At 45.3% G+C, this 24,672-nt stretch overlaps 1 protein-coding gene across 12 annotated transcripts in view; it reads right to left on the bottom strand.

Moving 5' to 3' along the window:
• Positions 1-23,535, bottom strand: part of LOC147033550 (synapsin-2-like) — a 235,970-nt gene extending 212,435 nt beyond the window's left edge. For 4 of the 12 annotated variants that reach the window (XM_085855369.1, XM_085855361.1, XM_085855384.1 and 1 more), the window contains exon 1: positions 5,748-6,439. In XM_085855369.1, coding sequence (XP_085711495.1) covers positions 5,748-6,079 — 332 coding nt within the window. In that variant the 5' untranslated portion in view covers positions 6,080-6,439. Of the gene's footprint in view, positions 1-5,747; positions 6,446-8,569; positions 8,651-22,662 lie in introns of those variants that run through there. The other 8 variants (XM_085855352.1, XM_085855416.1, XM_085855425.1 and 5 more) reach the window with 8 other exon arrangements.
• Between the last annotated feature and the right edge of the window lie 1,137 nt (positions 23,536-24,672).

Genomic DNA, 24,672 nt, shown 5'->3' with positions numbered 1-24,672 from the left:
GGTAAATGGGCTGCTCGGGTATATGGAGGTTTGAATAGCAGCTGGTAAAACGGCTGCTCGGGTATATGGAGGTTTGAATAGCAGCTGGTAAAACGGCCGCTCGGGTATATGGAGGTTTGAATAGCAGCTGATAAATGGCCGCTTGGGTATATGGAGGTTTGAATAGTGGCTGGTAAATGGGCTGCTCGGGTATATGGAGGTTTGAATAGCAGCTGGTAAAACGGCTGCTCGGGTATATGGAGGTTTCAATAGCAGCTGGTAAAACGGCTGCTCGGGTATATGGAGGTTTGAATAGCAGCTGGTAAAACGGCTGCTCGGGGAAATGGAAGTTTGAATAGCAGCTGGTAAATGGCCGCTTGGGTATATGGAGGTTTGAATAGCGGCTGATAAATGGCCGCTCGGGTATGTGGAGGTTTGAATAGCAGCTGGTAAAACGGCTGCTCGGATAGATGGAGGTTTGAATCGCAGCTGATAAATGGCCTCTCGGGTATATGGAGGTTTGAATAGCGGCTGATAAATGGCCAGTCAGGTATGTGGAGGTTTGAATAGCGGCTGGTAAATGGCCAATGGACATATGGAGGTTTGAATAGCAGCTGGTAAAACGGCTGCTCAGGTCAATGGAGGTTTGAATAGCGGCTGATAAAACGGCTGCTCAGGTCAATGGAGGTTTGAATAGCGGCTGATAAATGGCCGCTCGGGTATGTGGAGGTTTGAATAGCGGCCGGTAAAACGGCTGCTCGGGTATATGGAGATTTGAATAGCCGCCGGTAAACTGACAACTCGGGTATGTGGAGGTTTGAATAGCAGCTGGTAAAACGGCTGCTCGGGTATATGGAGGTTTGAATAGCGGCCGGTAAAACGGCTGCTCGGGTATATGGAGATTTGAATAGCCGCCGGTAAACTGACAACTCGGGTATGTGGAGGTTTGAATAGCAGCTGGTAAAATGGCCACTTGGGTTCAAAGGGTTAATAACATATAAATGTAATTTTTATCTAAAATCTACATGTTGTGAACGTTTTTTTTTGATGATGTGTCTTGGAATATTGTGACAATGTCATTCTTATAATTTGTTGAAAGCCCCAACTAGACCCAGTAACTTCTTCTATGTCTTGTATTTGTTTTCTCTTGTCTGTACCATCACCTTCCTGAGTCACCCTCAGTTTAATGTCCATCATCTTGTATTCCATCCCGGCCATTCAAGTGAGGATATGCTGTTTCATCCCAACATCTGACCAGGCAGACCGAGAGAAAGTGCAGCACGGATGGATGTTCAGAATCTCAAGCAAGAGGTCAGGAATGTCACTCTGGACATATATTGGCTTATTCTACATAGTTTGGTATCCCTGTTAGCTTCCACAGCTTTCTGTCTTTGTCATACTCGACTACTCGTACACAGCCACCTTTTCAGGCTGTTTGATTTGATCGACTCATGTCGACAGCATGGTGCTCTCAATAGAATTCTCTCCTCTATACTCTCATATAATAGACTAGGGTGCTTCAAGGCAGCATAATGAGTACAGTAAAGCCTGTTTTCTTCTCCGCAGATAACTCAACAACTCAGCTGGCAACAGTAGTTTCCCTCTTGGTTTTCAGGGAACAGATCAAATGCTTGTCTAACCCTTGGTATCCAATGTTTAATCCAGGGAAATCTCACATTATCACCCTGTCAACCTGCAGGGATTGTCAAATGAACCCAGGTATCTATTTCCGAACAATTCACCATTGGGAAAGCTTTGGTTCCTTGAACTTCCAGGCAGCACAATCAGCTACAACCTCTCCAGGGAGGACCATATATTAAAACTGGCCTCCAAAGCCATCTGCTGACTCGTCATTCTCAATCAAACCAAGTTCTTCTTTGGTAAATCTAAACTTCTCATCACCAACAAGGCCTTTGTCCACAGCCCAATTAAATACTGCTCTCCACTATGGGCAGATTCCCCTGATTCATAGTTGTCTCTTCGAGATTGTGCGAAATCCAGAGCTCTCAATATAATTGGAATTTCCCATAAATATGTATAAAGACAGGACCCGCTGCGCTGTCAACTCTCTACTTCTCCCATCCCCGGTCTTGCTTGCTCCCTCTATGATGTCAGCGTATCATCCCACTCCCTTTGGTTTGCACGGGTTCCTCCTGCATCCCCCTCCGAGTGAAACTCTTGAAATCCATGCAGGATTACTGCTGACTTGCACTCCTTTGTTCCTCTGTGGAACCTCCTTTCTCAGTCTATTCAATCACACGATTCCTTCCAAGGCTTCAGTTTTGCAGTGCATCACCATCTCAGAGCCATCCTCCATCGCTACCTGTCTACCCATCTACATGCATGTTGCTCTGTTTCCTTCCCTCTTCTCTCACCTCCTATGACTTGAACACTGAAGAACACAAATCGCCTTTTGCCACTTTCAAAACCCTGCAGGTTAGCAGTACTTGGACCTAATATTACAGCATTTTAGTCATCACAACCAATCAAATTTGCCACTTGCAGACCCCGTCCACCTATGTCCTTGTTTCTCACGGCTGCGTGGAGTAAGGTGTTCTATGAACTCTTGAGGTTATCCATGCTTTGTTGGCTTGAAATGGTGAGTAGGACTGCTGTTGTCCCACCTCCCCCTGTCATTGTTGTCCCACCTCCCCCCTGTCATTGTTGTCCCACCTCCCCCCTGTCATTGTTGTCCCACCTCCCCCCTGTCTCTTTACATTTATCCTATCTATGGGCCGACATTTTTCAATGATTTGAAGCTCATGGAGGAGTCCTTAAGGAAAAGCACCTCAGTATCCTTGTGAGTTGAACATTGGAAGAACCCTTCTCATACCTGATGACGGTCTACGTACATTAATAGATCATGAACTCCTTCGATGGGAATGCAAGGATAGCTTACCGGTATCAGTGTATTTGGCATCGGGTTAGATTGTCAGAAGATGTAGATTTAACATAAACTGCCATCTAGTTCATTGTCCTTCATGCGGTCATTAAGCCGGCTGTCCCACGTGTTAAAGATCCCACGGTATCCTCAGCAAGAGTCGTCCTTTCAGGTAGCAAACTCGTCAATTCCAAATATTTTCTGTGTGGCATGAAGTGTAGACCAGACTGGGCCACCTTTACCTCGACGTGACCAGGACTAGTAGATATCACCCTTAATGGTGTAAACGTCGTGTTTTTGGCGACATCTGATCAACTCCACACCTCAAAGGAACTACAGCATCTCACCTGCCTTCTCTGATCAGGTGCTGATGCTTGGGATAGAGGAATGTCAAGAACAAGAAGCAAAGGATTTCTCCAACTTGGAATGAAACCTCCGTGCTGGTGTCGGAGGAACGATATTCCCCGCACGGACGTGATGCGTCGCGGGCATTTTTCACATGAAGGTGACGACATGTACCCTCGGCGTCCTCATTTATGGACCAGTGACACGACCATAACGTATGGTCATCATCTCTAATGAGCACCCATGGTCATTGGAAACCTTTCAGGAGATCGTGGAATGGAAAGATCCGTCGAATCCGCCGAATTGTGTAAAGTGTTACGATTGTAATCCATGATGAACGATTCGCTTTCCTTACAAATGCACAGACTCGTGGGAATGATGTGTTCGTGGCGAAGGTGCTGTCTATTTATTACGTATGCAATTTCGAGGGGGAAGGCATCAAAGGGAGAAAATTAAAATTGGGAAAAGGAGGGAGAGATGATGATGATGGTGATTTTGATGGAAGAGAGAATGGAATGAGGGACAAGTGGACAATGCCTCACCATATTTGCGGATGTAATAAATAAATACGTTTCCGTAGTTCATGATTAAATGTCGCTATTTAAGAGGTTGTTGAGAGACCTCGTTTTTCTCCTGACAAAGATCTATAAATGCAATCATTTATTTTTATTGAGTACCTGCACGACCGATTACATTGTTGGTGGCACGTGTTCAGCAAAAGAGACCCTGAGAGTATAAATATATACAGTACACACACACACACACACACACACACACACACACACACACACACACACACACACACACACACACACACACACACACACACACACACACACACACACACACACACACACACACACTGACTGAAGAATTCTAGCCCAAAAGTACAATGTGCTTACATTCTGCAAACAGTTAAATAACTCAAATAAATCAAGAATTTGTGATGAGAATGAGCTCTTTATGTAAAAGTTTACAGTTAAAGTGATTTTAAAATGTAAATACGGCAAAAGTTATAAAACAAGAGCCAGAAGTGGTGCTTGTTCCCATTGCCTAGCAACTCACTCCAGTGTCAACTCCATTGTCTACCAGCAGTGAGCAGACCGAGCCTGCACCGGCCGACTCAAATTCGCGGATATTTTCGTTTATGGGACAATTTCCGACGGTTTTGAGATCTTGGCTTGGAATTGCATCAGGATGCTAAATTTCAGCTTTCAACGTCACCTAGAAGGTACTAGACATTGATATCAGATAGTGAGTGAGTGAGTCATTTAATGGTTAGAAATACAGTATATATATATATATATATATATATCCTATCCAGTATACCAAACTCCGTAACATAGCATTGGTTTTGCCAAATAAGTTTATTGGCAAGGGTTACTCTGGGTGGTTTGCCATTGTCTTCCCAGCAATAGTTAGGGCGGGAATTTGTAAATTTGTAATTTATTCAGGGTGCTGGTGAGTGGTCTTCACCATTATATATTTTGCAGGGATAGTGGAGGAGAAACTCCTGAGGTCATCCCAAAGACTCAATAGCTAAGTGGGCTGCCACTGTATTAGAGATGAAGTATTTGGGTTGAAGTCCAGGATTGGGTCAAGATTTTTTTCACACTAGCACCACATGGGAATCTATTCCTGTTTATTGAAAAAGCATGAAAAGGAAATCTATATATATATATATATATATATATATATATATATATATATATATATATATATATATATATATATATATATATATATATATATATATATATATATATATATACACACACACATATTTTAAAAGAAAAAGAAGGTGCTTCCAAACAAAAGTAAAAATTATATCGATTCCGCTAATTTGAGCAAAAAAGTAAGAGCAGACCCGTTCTCAGGCAACGTTTCACCAGCTTCACAGCCGGCTTCATCGGGCACTTTTTGCTCAAATTATTGGAGTCAATCCAGTTTATTACTTTCGGTTGGAAGTGCTTTCAACTTTAAAAATGTATAATCCCAACTACCACAATTATATATATATATATATATATATATATATATATATATATATATATATATATATATATATATATATATATATATATATATATATATATATATATATATATATATATATATACACACACACATCATACAAATATACATATCACCGTATAGTGATACTGGTTACGACTGCCGCGTATTGATAAGCAAGGGGAATGAGTTGCACGTCATGCCTGTTGCTCAAGCATTGGGTCGTTGAGCACTGCGAGTCGCAAGACCAATGAAATCATGTTCGCTCATAATACAGGACACCATTATCCTTCAAGTGGAACCAACAGGGCACAATGAGCACTCATGAAACTATACCAGGCCAGGGGACAATCAATGCCCACTTAACTACCAGTTGATCATTAGTGCTCATTGAACCACCAAGGGACCATCGGTGTGCAGTTACTGGATGAGTAGCAGGGATTTCTGGTGTGTGTGTGTGTGTGTGTGTGTGTGTGGGGGGGGGGGGGTCCAGTGACATGGTGAAACCGAAGGGCGGGTTGTTTCCTACCATTCTGTTTTCGAATCGTCGATAACCAGAAGCACCTTGGGCTTCTTGCTCGCAGGTCCAGAAGACCCATGACCCCCGAACACGCTGGTGTGCTTCACGGCTTGGGACAGCGAGCTGAAGAACCCTCCGGAAGTTGAACTCGATGGGGTCGTGCTTTGTGCAGACTGGGGCTGAATCTGGGGTGCACGATGATCGGGGGACGTGCTCGCCGGGGCAGACGCTGGAGGCACGACCTGGTCTTGATCTTCGGGTCGCTGCAGGTCCATCATGTATCCATTTGGCAGGTTCGCCATAAAGTTACTGTCTGACAACCTCCGCCGGAGGAAATTCATGGTCGCAGAGGGAGAAGGTCGACGTTGCGAGGGATCGATGTAGCGAATGATCGATGTTTCGAGGTGTCAATGTAACGAGGTGTCAATGTAGCAGGGTGTCGATGTAGTGAGGTGTCGATGTTTCGAGGTGTCAATGTAACGAGGTGTCAATGTAGCAGGGTGTCGATGTAGTGAGGTGTCGATGTAGCGAGGTGTCGATGTAGCGAGGTGTCGATGAAGCGAGTAATAGCTGTCACGAGGAGCTCATATATATTTCCGTGCTACAGCTGCATGCACACTCTTTGCAATCTCGTGGAAATGCAGCGGATGGGAAATCCTGAGCGATTCCCAGGCATACGGACCCACCCACGCCTTGCCAACATGCTTTGGTTCCCACCCAGCTCAATATATCCTCCCACCAAGCTCCATACATCCTCTCACCAAGCTCCATACATCCTCTGAGTCCATTCCAACTCCATACATCCTCTGAGTCCATTCCAGCTCCATACTTCCTTTTACTCCCACTCAGCTCCATACATCATCCCACAAAGCTCAACACAGACTCTCACAAAGCTCCGTACATCCTCTGAGTAGTACACAGCTCCATACATCCTCTTATTCCTACCCAGCTCCATACATCTTCCCACCCAGGTCAATGCATCCTGAACCCAGCTCTTGAGCTCCATACATCCTCTTAGTCCTACCCAGCTCAACACATCCTCCCACACGTCCTGCCACACGTCCCCACACGTCTCCAAACGTCTCCACACGTCCTCCCACACGTCCCCACACGTCTCCAAACGTCCCCACACGTCTCCAAACGTCTCCACACGTCCTCCCACACGTCTCCACACGTCCTCCCACACGTCTCCACACGTCCTCCCACACGTCCCCACACGTCCTCCCACACGTCCCCACACGTCCCCACACGTCCTCCCACACGTCCTCCCACCCATCTCCACACGTCCTCACACCCATCTCCTCCCACCCATAGGTGAGCAGAAAGGCAGAACACAGCCAATAAACCTCCATCTGTACCCCCTACATGTTAGGAAATAGATATATACCCCCACTATATCCTAGTAAAGAGGAGAGCCTTCAACTCGTCCCACCATCACCGGTGGGAAGATGAGGAAGATGAGGAAGCACCACCACTCGATAGCAAGACGAGGATGGAGGGACACTGAAACTGTGTTCCACGAGACTTGACCCACCCAAGAAGGCAGGATAAGAAAAATAGGACCAAGAAGGGTGTGAAGACACCAGGATCGTTTGCAAAGTCACCAGCCCATCAATTCCCGAGTCCCGGAAAGGTGCATCAAGCAAGAGAGATCGACACGAAGTGTCTGCTCTTTCCCTCTTCCTGGCTTTATAAAGTGTGAGAGCAACAGGCAGGTCATGTGACCGACTACTTGGCACGCGATCCGGTGATTCCGAAGACGTTCAAACCGATTGTGACGTTATAGATCATGTGGCTGGGACGCATATGTGGATTGTGCATCACTGTAGACCTGGTTCTCTTGCAGGAATGCGAACCCGGATCATGACGTCACTGTAGATCTGGATATACACACAGAGAGAGAGTGTGGTTCGCCTTCTCATCTTCCAGTTACATTCCTCAGAGTTTATATCAAGCACGAAACAAGGTGTTTGTTTTTTTTCGGAAGAAAGTGTGTGTGTGTGTGTGTGTGTGTGTGTGTGTGTGTGTGTGTGTGTGTGTGTGTGTGTGTGTGTGTGTTTTTCATCTGCTGCCACCAGCGTGTGTTTGTGTAGTGCGAAGTCTGCATGCAAATTTAATGTCGTCCTTCATTCTCAGATCTCGTGTAAGCTATAATGTACACCAATAGGCTCTACGATGCTCAATGCTCGGTCTTGTTGTCACGTGATGAAACCGAGTCGGATTTAAATACAATATTTGAATCTTCTTGTTGCTTTAGCAGCACAGTTGAACATTCCGGATATAAATGACATGATATTTTTCACACCTTCAACATTTGTAGACATTTAATTTACTAGTGCGTGCCCGTACGTGGGTGGCCGTACGTGCAAAAAAAAAAACTTTCAAACTGCGAACCAGAAACAACAACCACACAGGCCGTTCCTTCGCTCCCGCGTGCCCGTATGTGCAACCCCCACCCCCCCCAAAAAAAACTTTCAAACCACGAGCCAGAAACAACCACACAGGCCGTTCCTGCGCTCTCGCATGCCCGTACGTGCCACCCCCCCTCCCCCCCAAAAAAATAAAAAAAAAAAAACTTTCAAACAACCACACAGGCCGTTCCTTTGCTCTCGTAAACGACGACTGGATTGGGGCATTGAGTTTATCGATAAACGCGCATAAGAAATCGAGAAATTATTAGAATACATTAAGTCATCACTTTCCGGAAGTAGTGCGTGCCCGTACGGAATGTTCACATGCATTCCATGAATTATCGCTTGCATTGAAGTAACAACTGCTGTGATACTTAAACACACAGAGTTAATTAAAATCAAAATTAAAATCAAGTTTACCTCCCTGTCTTTGCTTGCCATGACATTCGCAGCCATTGACCATTGCCTCTCCTACGCCACGGTAACTAAGACACCGATCCCCATCGAAACCCGCACGGCACGTGACGTCATCGTCGGCCGCCGCGCACCGGCCTACGCAGCCACGCCTACGCAACAACATGCCCTGTGATTGGTAACTCAATGGCGCATCGGCCACGCCTACGCAGCAACGTGTCCTGTCATTGGTTGGTAAATAAATGGCCATAACTTAGGAAGCATTTGTCCGATTAATATCAAACCTTGAAAAGGCACACACTCAGGTCCCCAGCAATATACCTGGCAAGTTTCAATTAGATTGGACCAGCGTTTGTCAAGAAACAGCGGTCACACACACACACACACACACACACACACACACACACACACACACACACACACACACACACACACACACACACACACACACACACACACACACACACACACACACACACACTGCTGAAATTATAGATAGATGACTACCATCTTGGTAACTTTGCTTGTTTATGCGATGTTTCAAAAACCGTTCAAGATAGTACCTTCCATATTACACAGATCTATTCCTAATGCCACCCACAAGGCTGGGGACCTCAAGTATCAGCTCCTTGTTACTTTACCACTTGTCATTAACGATGTGGAATCAAGCAGGAGACATTAAAGCACAACCTTCTTTCAATTACACGATACACCAAGACTCTTGATTTCATGATGATGAAGAAATGTATTCCCTTATCAAGATCTCCAGTGATTTCATATGAGATTTAATGGATGAGAGAATCTCATCTTATATCCACAGGACGATGTGCATGATAACTTATGACAGTGATCTTCAATTTTGTTTTAGTGGGGGGGGGGGTGGGGGGGGGAGAGGGCAATTTTGCCGATAAGACGTCAGCGTGAGAGCCGCCACACCGCCTGTAGGACTCCATAATGGCTACTACTTGGTCCCGCCTCCACATACTCTTCTTCGTTGTGGTTAACTGGCCTGCAAACACAATTGTTTGTATACTGCAACCGTATCCTGATGTATTTATGTTACTTTTTTGCTTCGCGTTGGAACATTCATTTGAAACCATTGGGTCAATTTGATAGCATTTATGATGGAATATTATGGGGCGTTTTCACATTTGTGTATTATCGACCACTCGTCAGGGGCCGCATTTTAGGCCACCAGGGGCCGCCACTGGCTCGCGGGCCATGCAATGAAGAACAGGGACTTAGGAGGTCGTGTAGTCTCTGCGTCATACTCTTTTACGTTAGCCTTTTGAACCCTGGCGGCCGTTATACCAACCGCTATTCAAACCTCCACATACCCAAGCAGCCAGTTTACCAGCAGCTATTCAAACTTCCTTACACCTGAGTGGCTGGATTTTTCTCCAGGGAGCACAGGGTAGGGGAGCCGAAAGTCCAAGTTGCTCAGGGTTCAAAGGGTTAACCTGTATGCTGTAGACAAACTTCTTTTGATTATGGTCAGTCAGGGTAGAGGAGTAAAGGTGGACACAGTCAGGGTGGATGTGAAGGTGGAGAGTCAGAATGGATGAGTAAAGGTGGACAGTCAGGGTGAAGGAGTAAAGGTGGACAGTCAGAGTAGAGGAATAAAGGTGGACAGTCGGGGTGGAGGAGTAAAGGTGGACAATCAGGATGGAGGAGTATAGGTGAACAGTCAGAGTAGAGGAATAAAGGTGGACAGTCAGGGTGAAGGAGTAAAGGTGGACAGTCAGGGTGAAGGAGTAAATGTGGACAGTCAGGGTGAAGGAGTAAAGGTGGACAGAGTAGAGGAATAAAGGTGGACAGTCGGGGTGGAGGAGTATAGGTGGACAGTCGGAGTGGAGGAGTAAAGGTGGACAATCAGGATGGAGGAGTATAGGTGGAAAGTCAGAGTAGAGGAATAAAGGTGGACAGTCAGGGTGAAGGAGTAAAGGTGGACAGTCAGGGTGAAGGAGTAAAGGTGGTCAGTCAGGGTGAAGGAGTAAAGGTGGTCAGTCAGGGTGAAGGAGTAAAGGTGGTCAGTCAGGGTGAAGGAGTAAAGGTGGTCAGTCAGGGTGAAGGAGTAAAGGTGGACAGTCAGGGTGAAGGAGTAAAGGTGGACAGTCAGGGTGAAGGAGTAAAGGTGGACAGTCAGGGTGAAGGAGTAAAGGTGGACAGTCAGGGTGAAGGAGTAAAGGTGGACAGTCAGGGTGAAGGAGTAAAGGTGGACAGAGTAGAGGAATAAAGGTGGACAGTCGGGGTGGAGGAGTATAGGTGGACAGTCGGAGTGGAGGAGTAAAGGTGGACAATCAGGATGGAGGAGTATAGGTGGAAAGTCAGAGTAGAGGAATAAAGGTGGACAGTCAGGGTGAAGGAGTAAAGGTGGACAGTCAGGGTGAAGGAGTAAAGGTGGTCAGTCAGGGTGAAGGAGTAAAGGTGGTCAGTCAGGGTGAAGGAGTAAAGGTGGTCAGTCAGGGTGAAGGAGTAAAGGTGGTCAGTCAGGGTGAAGGAGTAAAGGTGGACAGTCAGGGTGAAGGAGTAAAGGTGGACAGTCAGGGTGAAGGAGTAAAGGTGGACAGTCAGGGTGAAGGAGTAAAGGTGGACAGTCAGGGTGAAGGAGTAAAGACTGCTTATTCCTGGGATAATTTGGCATGACATCACAAGATTCAAAAACACTTTGATTGCAACATTGTTGAATCACTGTGAGAGACTTTCACTACTTCACAACAAACACATAAAGAAGAAAGTATTTCAGGAAACCGCTTCGAAGTGATGACATTTGTATAAATCTCTCTGACTCTGGAAAATCCTCTTTATCTATTTGATGATCACTCCATCCTGTGCCATGAGATCCCTCATCCCTTAGACAGAAAGGTTGCAGCCTCTTCCCTGTCTTCAGACATTGACAAAATCATAAACCGGTCAAACACTTGGAATACATCTTTCAATCCTGAGAAATCCTACACACTCTCACCAATTCTTTCTCTCCAAAAGGACTGCCTGGCAAACCTTCCTATCTACCTTAGTGAGATTACCAACGAGAGTACGTACTGTATACAACCCAGAAACCTTGAGTAGCTTTCACCGAGAAGAAACGTTGCATTTATATAGACGTTTCAGGGATATGTTCACAAACATTCTTTATGAACAGCTGCGTGTGACGGGTGGAAAAAAAAAAAAACAATTGGCTTGGTAATTTAGAAAACACGTGAATACGGCAAACGGCTCTAAAATCGGGTGTTATTTTACAACCACTCGCTCTGGGTGACGGAGCACGAACCACTCGCTCTGGGTGACGGAGCACGAACCACTCGCTCTGGGTGACGGAGCACGAACCACTCGCTCTGGGTGACGGAGCACGAACCACTCGCTCTGGGTGACGGAGCACGAACCACTCGCTCTGGGTGACGGAGCACGAACCACTCGCTCTGGGTGACGGAGCACGAACCACTCGCTCTGGGTGACGGAGCACGAACCACTCGCTCTGGGTGACGGAGCACGAACCACTCGCTCTGGGTGACGGAGCACGAACCACTCGCTCTGGGTGACGGAGCACGAACCACTCGCTCTGGGTGACGGAGCACGAACCACTCGCTCTGGGTGACGGAGCACGAACCACTCGCTCTGGGTGACGGAGCACGAACCACTCGCTCTGAATGACGTGGCACAGCAAAAGCTTCCACAGTGAGTGAACGAATTTGCTCAGAATGACATAGCACGGTACCGCTATCGATAATGGGGACTTGGCAAGTGGCTTAAGCACTCATGCAAGCACTCCATTTCAATGGTTTATAAGGAACGGTTGGCCAAGCTGTCGCTGCATACCACAAAGGATCCCTTTAAATTTGAAGAAGTTAATGAAATAAAATGAGTTGATGAAATAAAATGACTTTATCCACAAGAGAGTTGTTGCGTAATGCCGAACAACCCTGGAGACCGCAAAGTTCAAAAGCCCGTGAAAGAAACCATTTTGCCTGCTCCTCTGTGCACGTGTCATGTGGTACATTGGTTTGATGTCCACGCAAACGTTACAGCTTTTTTTTAAACGTTGGTTTATATTTTTTTTTTTACCAGATTTGCTTTGATTCTTTGGGGAGTATCTCACAAAACCTCTGAAAATATACACACAGATCTGGCAGATGCTATGGATAGGCAGTCCCTCTGGGGGACTGGGAACAAGGTCTATCACTGAATGCATTAAATCATACTCGCAATACCCGTGCACATGCACGGGATAGCAGTACAACATAGCTGGTAGCAGACGACAGACCGTACACGGGGAATGACAAAAATACGCATTGTGCAAAATACAAGTGGTACTATGGAACGCCAGGACTTCCCAAACATTGTCGGCATGTCCGCTAAGTGCCACAGCAATTCATAGGGATCGTGTGACGGCGAGCCGAGTTTTTAGTGTGCAAGCTTGGTATTATAATCGAGATAGTTCAATGAAGCTCGTTAATTTTAGCACGTTCCAAAATATCATTCTCCAAACAAAAGATAAAGATGTTGAATGCTTTGGAAATTTCACATTTTCTTGTGTGGTGTATGGAGAAGGAGGGCTTAGTTATAAGACTCGTTATTTATTCAAATTTATCAGACGTCACAACAGATTTTGACACTTATTTATTCTGGACGATATCCGATCCTCAAAACGGAAATATTTTGATGATATACTTTAATTAGTCCATGAGAGTAGATCGTTGAAAATCTTATCATATGATGCATGGAATCGCTGCATGAAACCATTTTTCAAGCAAAAATATATTGACGTGGACACACAGACAGACAGACACACATACATACAGACAGGAGCAATACAGTAATATCACATCCCCTTCAAGCAAGACTAATAAAACCCACCTTCGATTCCTTACAACTCGCTTTTCATCACCTCCAACTTGCCACATATGGATTATGCGATGCACCCCATTGATGGTGGTGGAAACATGGAAGACATTTTGAGCAAGATGGCTGAAGGCTGCAAGTATGATATGATGAAGGATCCAAAGTAATTTGTTTATAAATGAGTCCCAGGTGCTGTCTTTGTCCAGAATTGAAGAGGTGTTGGACCAGTCGGCATGGAAGAGATGATGGACAGGTCATACCAATCTGCGTGATAGAACCACGCGTTGGTGGACCCCATTGAGGATCACCAGGAAGACAGATACTTTCAAGAAGACTTGATTTGATGAGTGAAGCGGAGAAGAGGGAGAACAGGAGAGTTTGTAAGGAAAGATAGACATGATCCAGTTAAGCAGTGAGATGCAACTACAAGGGGATATGTGGGTTTGAAACGCAAATGGATTGGTAAGGCCAGAAAGGTCTTTGCTTCTTCTTCTTATGTCGTATGCAGCACAAGGCTGTACGGCAGCATCACTGGCTGAGGGCACGGCTGCGCCACTGATGCAGTGCCCTCTGTAGGTTAGGGCAGGAATTTGTACTTTATTCTTCGTGGAAGGACATCGTGGAATCTTTAACATCCACAAATTAGTTATGCAGGCAGACGGAATGCCCAGTTCAATGTCCATCCGAGGGACACACACATTGATGAATCACCCTGCCGGTGAAACACTGGGATGACAGTTGATATCTGGGCCAAGATTTGAACCCGGGTGACAGCTTAGAGTGAGTGAACAGACCTCTAGGCCATCCTGCCAGCCTAGGACTTTGTTCCAATAACATTGACCGCCTCTCCATGGCATTCAGTCAAGGCCTTTTGCGACACCTCTGTCCCCTGTTGGATCCCCAACCCATATTTTCCCCATTTGCCACAACTCTCCACTTCCCCCTCCATTCTCATTGCCACATCCTCAAACTATCTCCTCATAATTGGTGTTCTTCCTTGGAACACCTGAGCTCTTATCCACCAACGAGGCCTTCATCCACAGCATGAAAGAGTACTTCTCTCCCCTCTGGGCTGGCACACCTGTCTCAAACCTTGCTCAGCTCGACGCTGTGGAAACCTAGGCCTTCAAGATTATTACGATGTCCCACGATGAGGCCGAGTCGATGGGCCTCTCATTTTCCCATCGCAGACAGGTCGGTGGTCTCTCTGTCGTCTACTGCCTCCTTTCTGGTCTTGCACCCTCTGCTCTTTCTGTGCTTTGTCCCTCCCCCTCCCCCACAGGTTTCTTCAGGGTGCATGGAGTCCACCAGAAACTCCCTTCTGGTGAAACTCACAAAATCCAGGATCACTGCTCACCTCCACTCTTTCGTTACTCATTTATTCCCACCCGTGGAATCAACTTCTACATCCTCTTCAATCTCATTCTTCCCTCCAGATCTTCAAAACAGATATTCACCACCATCTCAGATTGTCCCCATCCAAAACCACGATCTTTTCTTCCCCAGTAACCCTAAGTCATCAAGCCCACATCTTTACAAGTTTCCAGTTTCTGAATTTTCTGTGATTGAGAATTTGCTTCTGTATCCATCTTGTTCACCCTTTGTGTTCTCCCATAGTCCTCATTCTTCCCCATATCCCTTATTTCTCAAAGTCTCTTTCTATTTTGTCCACCATTCCTGCTATGTTGGTGTGTTTCCTCCTCTCTTTCGACTGTTCATTTTGTTATGTTCCGAATGTTCTACCTCCTAAACGAGCCTGAACGTTGTATAGGAAATTAAATATAACATCTTCTGCTTTTTATCTACATGACTGATTATTACCTCCATCACTGAAGGTGGACGGACGGAGGTTATGTTTTCACCCCTGTCTGTCTGTTTCGGTCCGTCTGTCTGTCTGTCTGTCTGTCTGAGCAGAATATCTCAATATGTTAAGGACAGATTTGAACGAAACTTGGTGGGCAGGTTTGATGCATCGCAAGGACGAATTGATTCAATTTTGGTTCAGGTCTGAATCCAGATCCGGCCTATCAGTGGTATACAAACCGTAAACTGTTCAGCATGGCGGAGGGATGCGCTTTAGTGGTATCTGTTTCACCACAGTTGCAGTTATGGATGAAGAAAAGTCTTGATGTCATAAAGTGCTCAACTCAACCCTATTGTGACCCATGATCTTTATTACCCCTGTTAACCCTTCCTAATCCAATCCTGTTACTTGCTGCTTTCAGTGTTACTGCCCCTTCTCGAGTCCTTCCCTGTTCGTTTATCCCCCTTCCTAGTCACGACCACGCCGTCAATTGAACCATTCCCTTCCATGAGCCTCGCTCTTGGAGAGAGAGAGAGAAAAAAAAAATTAAATAACCCCACACACAACAATTGGCATGTGGAGGCATTTCGGCAAATTTTGCAGATTTGTGTCCAAGATTATCCAATGACAAAACAATCAAACGAAGCATTCAAGTTGGGCTGTTCAAACATGAAACCAATGAATCACATGCCCTGCTTTCCCTCGGGACGTCCTGGAAACCCATTTACCCGTCAATTATTTTTGCTGATTAACGAAAGTCGAGGATAAGCTAGTTATCCAAGCGATGTTGGCTTGGCATTAGTGTCATTTGAAGGCATCATGAGCGATATGATTGGGTCAATGCTGTGGTGCACGTCGCAGAAAATTGTAGATGAGAACCAGACTGGTAACACCGGCACACGTGCCATGGGATGCTGGAAGAACCACAAAATTCAATGCAGATAGTTTGTGTGTGTATGTGTGCTCGTTTTTGGTGTGAGTTTTGGTGTGTGTGAGTATTGTATACAAAGTCGAGCTAGAACATGCAACAGGTCAGGATATCACAGAACAAAAGGAACAGTAAAAAGGAAGGGGAACAGGGATGAGGGCCAAAATAGAGGGAGACTTGGATAAATAATGGGTGTGGGGAAAGAATGAGCACTAAGGAAGGATGCATGAGGGTAGACAAGATGGATACAGAAGGAAACTCTCAGGAAGGAAAAACTGTCAACTTAGAAAGAAATGGACTTTGGGAGGATAAACGAGGGTAGAGCACATCATGGTTTTGGATGGGGGATGATCTGAGATGGTGGTGAACAGCTGTCTTGAAGACCTGGAGGGAAGTATGCCATTGAAGAGGATGTGGAAGTTTGTTCCACATGGGAGAAAAAGAGAAATGAATGAGTGGAGGTGGATTTTTCGGAGTTTCACCAAAATATAGCATTGGTGGTGGACTGTGTGTGCCCTACAGAAACCTGGGGGGAGTAGGTAGACTGAGCAATGAAAGAGCAGAAGGGGAAGCACATCCTTCAAATTCTCCCCTCCCCTGTCCCTCACCCACAGCCCACTTCCTTAAAAATATCCATTTTTCCCCATCCTTAGAGTTTACTTCTGTATCCATCTTGCCCACCTTGTGAAACTTCCCCAACCATCATTCCTCCCCATACCCAGTATTGTCCAAGTCTCCCTCTATTTTGTCATTCAACCCTACTGTTGGTCTCTCTCGGTCTCTGTCTGTCTGTCTGTCTCTCTCTCTCTCTCTTCCCTGACGTCGATCCTCACATTTGACTTCCTCACCTGAACACAATGGTCCTGCGATCTTCGAAACATCAGGAAGATGTGAAATGGACTATACCTGCACAACAGGTAACGCATATCAATGAGGACCTCAGGAAACCCACCTCTCCTCAAAGAAGGTCCACACGCTGGTGAGATTGGGGCCTTCAAAGAGCCAGGTGGGTATTCTCCAAACCGAACCAAACCACGAGAATTATTGAACTTCTCACACAAGACACATCCTGCTGTTCAATGGCTGGAAGGATTGTGTCCCTTTCATCAAAAGTGCTCTCATTTTATTTCAGACATTTTTAGATCCTCGTGGAGGATCTCTTGGTCTTACGTTGTTGTTCTTAATCTTCTTGTTGTGGACTTTTTTGTTTCACAGCCTACAGTTTTCATCGAAACTTCCTGAAACTTGGCATATATATGTAAAAATACCCTCCGCAGACAGTAACCATCTCCGATTTTGAAAATTCCTCCGAGAAAAAAAAAGTTATGACGTCAAAATATCTCCGCTAATGGAAATCGCCTAAAAAATAATCTCCGAAACCAGGCAAGCTTTTTGAATTCCGTTTATGGGAATCGAACAGCGCATTAGCAGAGATGAAATACCACACATATGATAATCACTATGACGTTATATCAATTTTTATGACGTCATTCCTATATTTTGACATTTTTTGTTTCACAACCCAGAGTTTTCATCGGATCTTCGTGAAACTTGCCATGTATATGCAGAAAGCCCACGCGCAGGCAGTAACCATCTCCGATTTTGGAAATTCTTCCTCGAAAAAAAGTTGACGTCATAATATCGCCGCTAATGGAAATTGCCGATACCATTATCTCCGAAACTGGGCAAGCTGTTTGAATTTTGTTTGCGGGAATCAAGCCGGGCATTAGCGCAGATAATTTATCGCAAACCTGATACATCACAAAGACGTCATATTCGTTTTATGACGTCATCATTAAGAGGACGAGGATCTTAGCTCATTTGAGCTTGTTTGAGGTCATTTTTATGATCTCAACTTTAAAGGTGGATGGCAAAGATTTATTGTGTGCTATTTGACCACATACATTATTTTAACCACATATGTAGTCCTGATTCTCACATTGAATAGGTTTAGAAAACCATCAAGTTTTCTTTTCCTTGACTTATATACTGCCATCTTTGCCTGAGCAAGCAGGAAATTGGCTAACACAGCATTGGAATTTTTGTGTGGGATATCCAATCCGTAGATGAACACACAAGTGTTAAAAAACACAAACCAAACCTCACAAAACAATTCCGAAGTAAAATAAATAAAGGTGCCAACCGTTGGCATTCAACATAGATGTGAAAAAGGTTTTCAGATTTCTTACAAAAAAGGACATTCATCTACAAGCAGATTTGAAAAACGGTGTAACAAGTGATTAGAAGGATCACTTGTACTAGTCTCCATTTGAGGTCGCCATGTCGTGGTGGTACAGGAGGGTGATAAAAACCTTTCCAGTTAGGAAAATAAGGAGGAGAACAAGGTAAGAGGTCTCTCCATCGAACCTTCTGCTGTGTTATTTGCCATTGTGAAAGAAATGTTACATAACCCAAATAAAGGTCTTTTTGTTTGGGAAGGCCATTGAAGCCTACATTAAAAGGGGGACAAGGAAGAGGGCTGGCAAGAGAAAAAGCACATACGAGTTCAGGAAAGGTAGAGAGAGAAGGTATTCGATGTGCATTTTGTTCATTGCTTTGGTGGTCCTGCTCCCAAGCAGGTGCAAGCCGTGTGTATGTCCAAAGCACACTACATAATATGCGTGCCACGATTCGAGAGGATCGCACACTGACCAGGCTTGCCAATGCATCAGCTCCGATCCAGCTGCCGTTTGGGCTGAGAAGATCTGCGACAGATTTAACGCCCTTGTCGGTAAAGTGTTGAATAAAACACCTATCAGCAGGCACATCATAGAAAAGGGAGTTGTAGAACAAAGGTTCTTCCAGAAACATCTGTTTCGTGTAAGAATGTGTAGCTCTTGTTATTGTCAGAGCTTGCCATGCATTTAGTATGCTCTGATAGAAACCAGAGAGGGGGGATGTGTCGATTTTCGAAAGGTCCATCAGGAAAAGAGAGTGGTCACAGCCTAGCCTCCCAGCCTGTTGCAAAAGGTGACGAGCAACGTTGACCCATGGTAGAGAGGGTTGCACGTATAGCATGCGAAGAGCACCCAAGAGTCGAAAGGCCATTAGCCGGCTCTTTATGTCGACCAAGCCTTGTCCTCCATCGGTCAGTGGTAAACTGAGGACCCCAGGTCGCAGCCAGTGTTTTCCGTCCCAGAAAAAGGACATGAAGCACTTCTGGAGCTGTTGAAGCAACACCGCTGGAGGATGCGACATGAAGAACCTGTGCCATAAGGTAGAGGCAACCAGTGTGTTGATGACCAAGACCCTTCCACGATATGACAGTTGTGTGATCAGACCTTTCCATTTTTGCAGTCCACCCTCAACAAACTCAAGCAGACCAGCCCAATTTTTTGTTACTGTGGTATTATTACCTAAGAACACTCCAAGGTATTTCACACCATCATTGGCCCATGACAGTGGAGCAGGAAGTCTTGGTGCCAAGTAGAACAACGGACCGAGCCAAAGGGCGCTCGTTTTGTTCCAATTTACTTTGGCTGAAGAAGCCTTTTCAAATAAGGACAAACAATAACGAACGATGTTAACGTCATTGATATCTTGTACGAATACGCACACGTCATCGGCGTATGCCAGTACCTTGATGGGCCGTTCAAGCTGGGACAAACTAACCCCTGTTAGTCGACAGTGCACGGAAACCAGTAGGGGTTCGATGGAGAGAGCATAAAGCAACCTGGAAAGAGGGCAACCTTGTTTAATTCCCTTGTTAATAGACAAAGGTGCAACAAGTTCATTGTTTATCTTAAGCACACTATAAATATTATTGTATAGTATTTTAATAGAAGAGATGAAGGTTGAACCAAGTCCAAACCGCTCAAGTACTTCGAAAAGGTACCGATGGTCAACATGGTCAAAAGCTTTCTCCTGATCAAGGAGAAGAAGCCCTAAATCTTTGGGGCTTTCCTTGCACAGTTCAATGATGTCTCTCACAAGGGAGATGTTGTCATAGATGGAACGTTTTGGGACACTAACATTGGTCTTTTTCAACAACGAGGATAAATAAGGAGCAAGTCGCGATGCCAGGGCTTTGGAAAATATCTTATAGTCCGTACATAACAGGGAGATAGGACGCCAATTTACAATCCTCAGCATGTCTCCCTTTTTTGGGATGAGGGTAAGAAGAGCTCGTCGGCAACTCTGAGGTAGCTCTCCAAGCTGGCAGCTTGCGTTCAAGGTCTTAATGAGTTCTGGACCCAATAAGTGCCAAAACTTCTTGTAAAATTCTGTTAAGTCCATCCAATCCAGGTGCTTTCCCAATGACAAGGTCGTGCAGGGCAGCGCCAAGTTCATCCAAAGTAATGGGTCTTTCCAGTTGGGAACGCCCATCTTCACACAACACTGGCAGGTCTACGGAGACCGAGGCGACACTGACGGGATTTATTTGTTCCATTGAATATATTTTCGAAAAGTATTCCTTCACGAAAAGTTTGATTTCTGATTGTGTAAAGATAATGGATGAATCTGCTAATCACAGCTGAGAAAGCTGTTTACTGGGAAGACGTTTCTCTCAGGAGAAGAAGCACTTGGTTGGTACGTCTGCCTCATTCAGGTGTCGCGCCCTCATCCGAACTAAGGCACCACATGCATTCCTCTCGGTTATTTCCTTTAATAAGGACGGTTTCTCAGTTAAGGTTTTTTTGTATGTTACTATTATTTTGTCCGATGACTCGTTGGAGTTGTAAAATCTCTAACTGTAATATTTTCTTTACTTCATGGTCAGCCCTTGTTGAGAAGAACTTATACTGTTGACAGAACCCTTTAATTTGGGTTTTTACTAAATCCCACCATATCAGTGGGTTAACGGAACAGCTTAACTTCTGTTTTCGGAGAGCCGTCCAGAAGGATTCAAAGGCCTGAATGAAGTTGAGGTTTTCCAGTAAACTGTTATTGAATTTCCAATGAGAGTTCCCTGGACATGGTTTAGAGAGTTGAATAAAGACTCGAGCGAGGGAATGGTCGGAGAAACCAGAAGGCACGATATCAGATTTATAGACTCCATGTAATAAATGGAAATTTACATAGATGCGATCAAGCCTCGCAAGTGAGACGTGGTTGTTTAAACAACGACACCATGTATAAGACCGATCAGAAGAGTGCTGTATGCGCCAAATATCATGAAGATTTTATTTCGCAATGATGTTTGCAAAAAGTTTTGTGGTACATGGTTGGGGTTCCGGCCCGTTTCGGTCAAATTAATCATTAACAGTACAGTTAAAATCGCCACCAATGATTAGATAAGTCTGCAAATCCAGTGTTTGCAGGAATTTTCTCAGTTCGGCAAAAAAGGAGATCCGCCAGTCATTTTTGCTTGGAGCGTACACATTGAGAATTGTGAACTTGACCTGATTGATAGAGAAGGTCACGGAGGCAAGGTGTCCATCAATAATACTCATAAATTTAAGGCAGGACGGATGGAAATGTTTCCCCAAGACAAACATGATGCCTGCCTTCGACGTGGAGTTGTTACTGAAGAAACATTCCTTGTCCATAAATAGTCGCCACTGAGCCTGAACAGATCGGACAGCATGGGTCTCTTATAACAAAGCCATGTCAAGACTGTTGACCTCTACCAACTGTTTAATTTGGATCTTGCGGAGCGGACTCCCACCACCATTAACATTTATCCTTCCAATCTTGAAACTGGCCATGAGGAAGATAATAGCTTCTAAGAATAATATCAGAAGTGGGATAAATGATTAGAATCCCTTTTCGCCTTGGCAATCAATTTTTTTAAGCGATGACAGTGTGTCTGGTGGAAACCGAATAAGTCAGGCTTACGTACAATAGCCTGAGCACACTCAAGGAAGGACGGTAGATCTGGAAAGTATTCCATCAGGTTTATATTGCATTTCCTGTATGTATTTTGTAAGAAGAGTCTTATTTGTTCAGGGGGGGGGGGGTAGGACCTTGACTGGTCAGCTTCTCCACTGTTTCCACCTGACTTCCTGTTTGCTTCCTCCAGGTCAGATTCGTCAGAGTCAGTTTTAGTTTCCGAGTCACACAAGCTTGTACCGTCCTGCATATCGATACCGTCGTCAGTATTGATACACGGATCCGTACTGGTTACCAGGTCTATGTGCTCTTCCATTGTGGGAACATCTCCTGGTGAAGTAACGGAAATAATCGGGGGATTTGATGAAACGGAAACACCAACAGTGGGTGCAGAGATCTCGCTTCCCTGAAACCGTAACGGTGTTATCGACCTCCAACGGCGTGGAGGTTTACAGTAGTTTGGGCGGGGGGGGGGGGAGGGCTCTCATAAAACATCCATTTTAACATTTCCTGTGTTTCCAGCTTCACCACGTGATGGACTGGGAGCAGTAACAGGGTTAACATTTGTTTCGCTATTTCCTGCTGACAAGGATTCAGGGTTAACATTTTCCGAAGTGACAGCAGGTTCATCACTGGTGGTCTGTGTATCACCGTCAATGGACTTTCCAAAAGGAGAGTTTTTAACGAGTGAAACAGTTTCATTTACTGTGATAACAGGTAAAGCGGTCTCTGTAAGGGAGACGTCGATGTCCTCACCGGCAAGTAGGGTAAACTTGTTGGCCGTAGGTACCGGGGTCCGGGTCCATTCTGGGTCCAATCCGGGTCCATTCGGGTTCCATTCCAGGGAGGCCTTGTAGAGTGACGTCAGTCACGACTGCAGGAACATTACCGACAGATTCCTCGTTTGTAAATGCTCCCTTATTCTGGGTTCAACGACCATCAGGTAAAGTATTTCGCTTCCCTGATGAAACGATCCCAAACATTCGTTTTGCTGTTTAGACTATCAGACTGGGAGGCCTGGGAGGCCTGGGCCTTATTACCAGGACACGGGATTCGCTTCCTTCACAGTCGAGGAAGAAGAAGAAGAAGACGTATCTGTGTTGACGAGGTTTGTTTCATCGTTTGACGAAGTCGCCTTTGGGCAAGATCGTTTCAAGTGTCCGAAATTACCACATTCGAAACATTTCAAGGTGTCAGTGGTTACGTAGACTCGGTAATCATGATGATCAATTTTGAGTTTTAAAACGATGTTCAAGGTTCCTTCAGCGTTAGAGGGAGGAAGCACCACACAAGCTTGTCTCCGAAAATACATCACATGCTTCGTCCGATCGTCCTGGCTCCGTAAAAGTAACATGGTGATCTGAGAAACCACAGAACCATAACGAGATAGTTCGGAGATCAACGTCTGATTCTTCAGGAAAGGAGAAGAGTTCGAGATTGTGACCTTCACGGCCGGAGTGTCCAGAGGGGAGACGAGCACGAAATGTCCGTCGTCTGTTGATAGTCCGGTCGATACGATTTCGTGAACCAGTTCTGTCTCAGACACGAAGATTACCACACGTTTGTTCATTCGTGAGGCTGCACCAACCTTGTCAGTGCCGACTGTGTTTCCTGCAGCGAAAACGAGATCCTCGACGCTGACGTCGTCGGGTGGGACACAGACGACGCAATGTTTCCTTGTTAATGCTTCAAATGCCGAATAACGGGAATACGGAGTCATGTTTAGGAAGGGGGAGGAAGGGTGATTTCTCTCGTGCAGTAATTAAATACGAGCCGAGACAGGTTTCCAAAGGAAATAAACACAGCTCCAGTGAGGAAAAAACGATCAGTTGAAGGCCCGGGATGGGCCGCCAACTAAAAGCTATCCACAAAGAAGCTGTGGGCTCTTTCTCTCTCTATCTCAGGGAAAAAGTATGCGAGGAGAAAACAGGGGGGTGGGGAGGGGAGGGGAAGAGATGAACCGAAGGGCAAACCGTGAAATAACAAGGACAGATGGGTGGGGTGGGGGTGACGACGGCGCGAGGTCTAACGAAGAGGGGAGGGTGGGAGCACAAATAACGATGCGTAGAAGGAAACAAAGGAAGGAAGGTGAAAAACCATGCCAAAGGGGATAGAAAGGCGAAAAAAAACAGGGCAGATCACAGCTCACGAAGACCACATAGCCGCCATGACACTCCACTCGACTAACCAACAGGGAGAGAGAGAGGGAGAGAGGGAGAGAGGGAGAGAGGGAGAGAGGGAGAGAGAGAGAGAGGGAGAGAGAGAGAGGGAGAGAGAGAGAGAGAGAGGGAGAGAGGGAGAGAGGGAGAGAGGGAGAGAGGGAGAGAGGGAGAGAGGGAGAGAGGGAGAGAGGGAGAGAGAGAGAGAGAGAGAGAGAGAGAGAGAGAGAGAGAGAGAGAGAGAGAGAGAGAGAGAGAGAGAGAGAGAGAGAGAGAGAGAGAGAGAGAGAGATATATATATATATATATATATATATATATATATATATATATATATGGATATGTATATATGTATGTATGTGTATATATACATATATGTATATATATTACCATCATCATTTGGCAGTCATTACTGTGGTATGTTTTGGGGTGTGTTCAGTTACCAAGTTTCTTGAAGAGCACTCACTGGTCAGTGGTCTTTCTGACTATCGAATTGTGGTCCTTGAGCAAATGCTGTCCAGGCCGTCACTTTCACTTTGTATTGATTCTCTTGTAACAACTTCCCCAAATCAATTTATTGTGTTAGCAGGGGTTCCAGAGTGTGAGT

The sequence above is a fragment of the Eptatretus burgeri genome, chromosome 2, assembly GCF_056783735.1.
Source record: "Eptatretus burgeri isolate ZD-2024b chromosome 2, Ebu_testis_v1, whole genome shotgun sequence".
Lineage (NCBI taxonomy): Eukaryota > Metazoa > Chordata > Myxini > Myxiniformes > Myxinidae > Eptatretus > Eptatretus burgeri.
The sequence above is the reverse complement of the archived record's forward strand: the minus strand, read 5'-3'. Positions and strand labels throughout refer to the sequence as shown.